This window comes from Carlito syrichta, unplaced genomic scaffold (assembly GCF_000164805.1).
Source record: "Carlito syrichta isolate Samal-C Ts95f unplaced genomic scaffold, Tarsius_syrichta-2.0.1 Scaffold137389, whole genome shotgun sequence".
NCBI classification, from domain to species: domain Eukaryota; kingdom Metazoa; phylum Chordata; class Mammalia; order Primates; family Tarsiidae; genus Carlito; species Carlito syrichta.
Window position 1 is genome coordinate 7,465 of NW_007081485.1, and position 550 is coordinate 8,014.

Genomic DNA, 550 nt, shown 5'->3' on the forward strand with positions numbered 1-550 from the left:
AGACTCAAACTCAAAAAAAAAAAAAAAAAAATTAGTAATTGGCTTCCTTGATCGACTGGTCCTCAGAGGGCTTGAACATCAAAAGAGAGGTTTGCTTCCCCAACCTCGGCTTGAAATCAAGGTTAAGTTCCCTCCGCATAGTCCACTCCCACCACTACCCCCTCCCCACTCCCGACCTCGCGATTCCCCGAAAGTCACCGAGGGTTCCAGGAGCTGGGACTGCGGCCCGATGGGCACGTTCCAGGAATCCGCAGGTGCACACAGATGCACAGAGATAGCGCAGGTGCCTGCCCCCCTAGGCTTGCTCACCCCAAGTCTCTGACTAGGAATCGGCAGGACCTTGAGCCTCTCGGCTGCAACAGAGCCCTTACCGCCCCGCGGGCCAATAGCCCCGGGCGCCCTCCCAGTTCCCGGCGCCGCAAGCCTGCGCCTCCGGGCCGCGCGGCCGCGGAACTACAACTCCCGAGAGGCGCCGCGCGCGTCCTGGCCGCTGATTGGCTGCGCCGCGGGGCGGTCTCGCGGGGCCCCGGGCCAGCGCCGTCGGCACGTG

At 63.1% G+C, this 550-nt stretch overlaps 1 protein-coding gene across 1 annotated transcript in view; it reads left to right on the plus strand.

The window, feature by feature from the left end:
- The window catches only part of HDHD5 (haloacid dehalogenase like hydrolase domain containing 5), a gene marked incomplete at both ends in the record, with an annotated part of 42,592 nt that overhangs the window by 7,323 nt on the left and 34,719 nt on the right, over window positions 1–550 (plus strand). Inside the window, one exon of the mRNA XM_021708447.1 lies at window positions 327–547. Coding sequence (XP_021564122.1) covers window positions 327–547 — 221 coding nt within the window. The remainder of the gene's footprint in view (window positions 1–326; window positions 548–550) is intronic.